At 35.5% G+C, this 1,265-nt stretch overlaps 1 protein-coding gene across 1 annotated transcript in view; it reads left to right on the top strand.

The window, feature by feature from the left end:
- The window catches only part of MALRD1 (MAM and LDL receptor class A domain containing 1), a 285,192-nt gene extending 284,288 nt beyond the window's left edge, over positions 1-904 (top strand). The window contains exon 18 of the mRNA XM_012660894.1: positions 730-904. Within this exon, the coding sequence (XP_012516348.1) occupies positions 730-904 (175 nt within the window). The remainder of the gene's footprint in view (positions 1-729) is intronic.
- Positions 905-1,265: the final 361 nt, after the last annotated feature.

Raw genomic sequence — 1,265 nt, 5'->3', positions numbered from 1 at the left:
TGCAATGCACACCATCCAAAGGATGGACATATTTGAAACTCGGACTTGGTGGGGGGCAAGGGCAACATACGTAACCTAAACAGCTGTACCCCCATAATATGCTGAAATAAAAAAAAAAGGCATTCAGTGCTTCAGGACATCATTTTACCCACATGAAAATAAACCCTAAAAATCTCATTAGAGTATTGGTGGTATCATTGTAAAGAAAAACAAAATCATTGATTGATACCAGAAGTTCAAGACCAGCTTTGGCAACATGTCTGTACAAAAAATAAAAATATTAGCTGGGAATACTGGCTCTTACCTGGAGTCCCAGCTACTCAGGAGGCTGAGGCAGGAGGATCACTTGAGCCCAGGAGTTCAAGGCTGCAGTGAGCTATGATCACACCACTGCACCCCAGCTTGGGTGAAAGAGTAAGACCTTGTCATGGGGAAAAAATAAATAGATAATACAAAAGGAAGAAAAAAGAAAAAAAAAATCTACCAAGTTATTACAGATTTGGTAATTTTAAGTTTTATCATAATTTATACATTTTGTACCAGTTGATATCATTGCAAGGGCTTTGGATTCAAAATAAAAATGGTAGAAATGTAGAAGCATTTCTGATGCTTATGGATCATAACTGTGGTATAGAGCATTATGCTTTTAGGAAAAAATATAGAGCAATGACAAAATATGTTACATTTCACAACATTCTTCTTTTTTAATCTGATAAACACTTTCCTCAGAAATACCACAGATGGCTGGTACCTGTATGCTGATAGTTCCAATGGGAAATTTGGTGACACGGCTGACATCCTCACTCCTGTCATTTCACTCACGGGACCAAAATGTACCTTGGTGTTCTGGACGCATATGAATGGTGCCACAGTCGGTTCTCTCCAGGTACTGCTTAGGAAATAACATTTTCTAAATTTCCCTTATGAAAATTTATAATGCACAATTTAGTGTCATTAAAATATAGTCTGTTACTAAATGAAAAGGGACAATTATCAACACTTTGCTAGTTTCATAATGGTATGATTGAGTAAAAGCTTTATCAGAATTGGATATGAATAGCTAATAGTTAATTTTTACTGTAATTTATGAATGTTGTCTATTCTAAGGTTACAGTTTCTGTGTAATACTATTTTACACTTGAAACATACCATGTAGGTTTCAGTATCTATGTTCTGAGTATAACACAATCAAATTTACATATACACTTTGGTAATATTTGGATGTGTATTCTTGCTGCCTTCGATGGTAGTAGTGCTACATTCTG

The sequence above is a fragment of the Propithecus coquereli genome, unplaced genomic scaffold (assembly GCF_000956105.1).
Source record: "Propithecus coquereli isolate 6110/MARCELLA unplaced genomic scaffold, Pcoq_1.0 Scaffold69, whole genome shotgun sequence".
Lineage (NCBI taxonomy): Eukaryota > Metazoa > Chordata > Mammalia > Primates > Indriidae > Propithecus > Propithecus coquereli.
The sequence above is the reverse complement of the archived record's forward strand: the minus strand, read 5'-3'. Positions and strand labels throughout refer to the sequence as shown.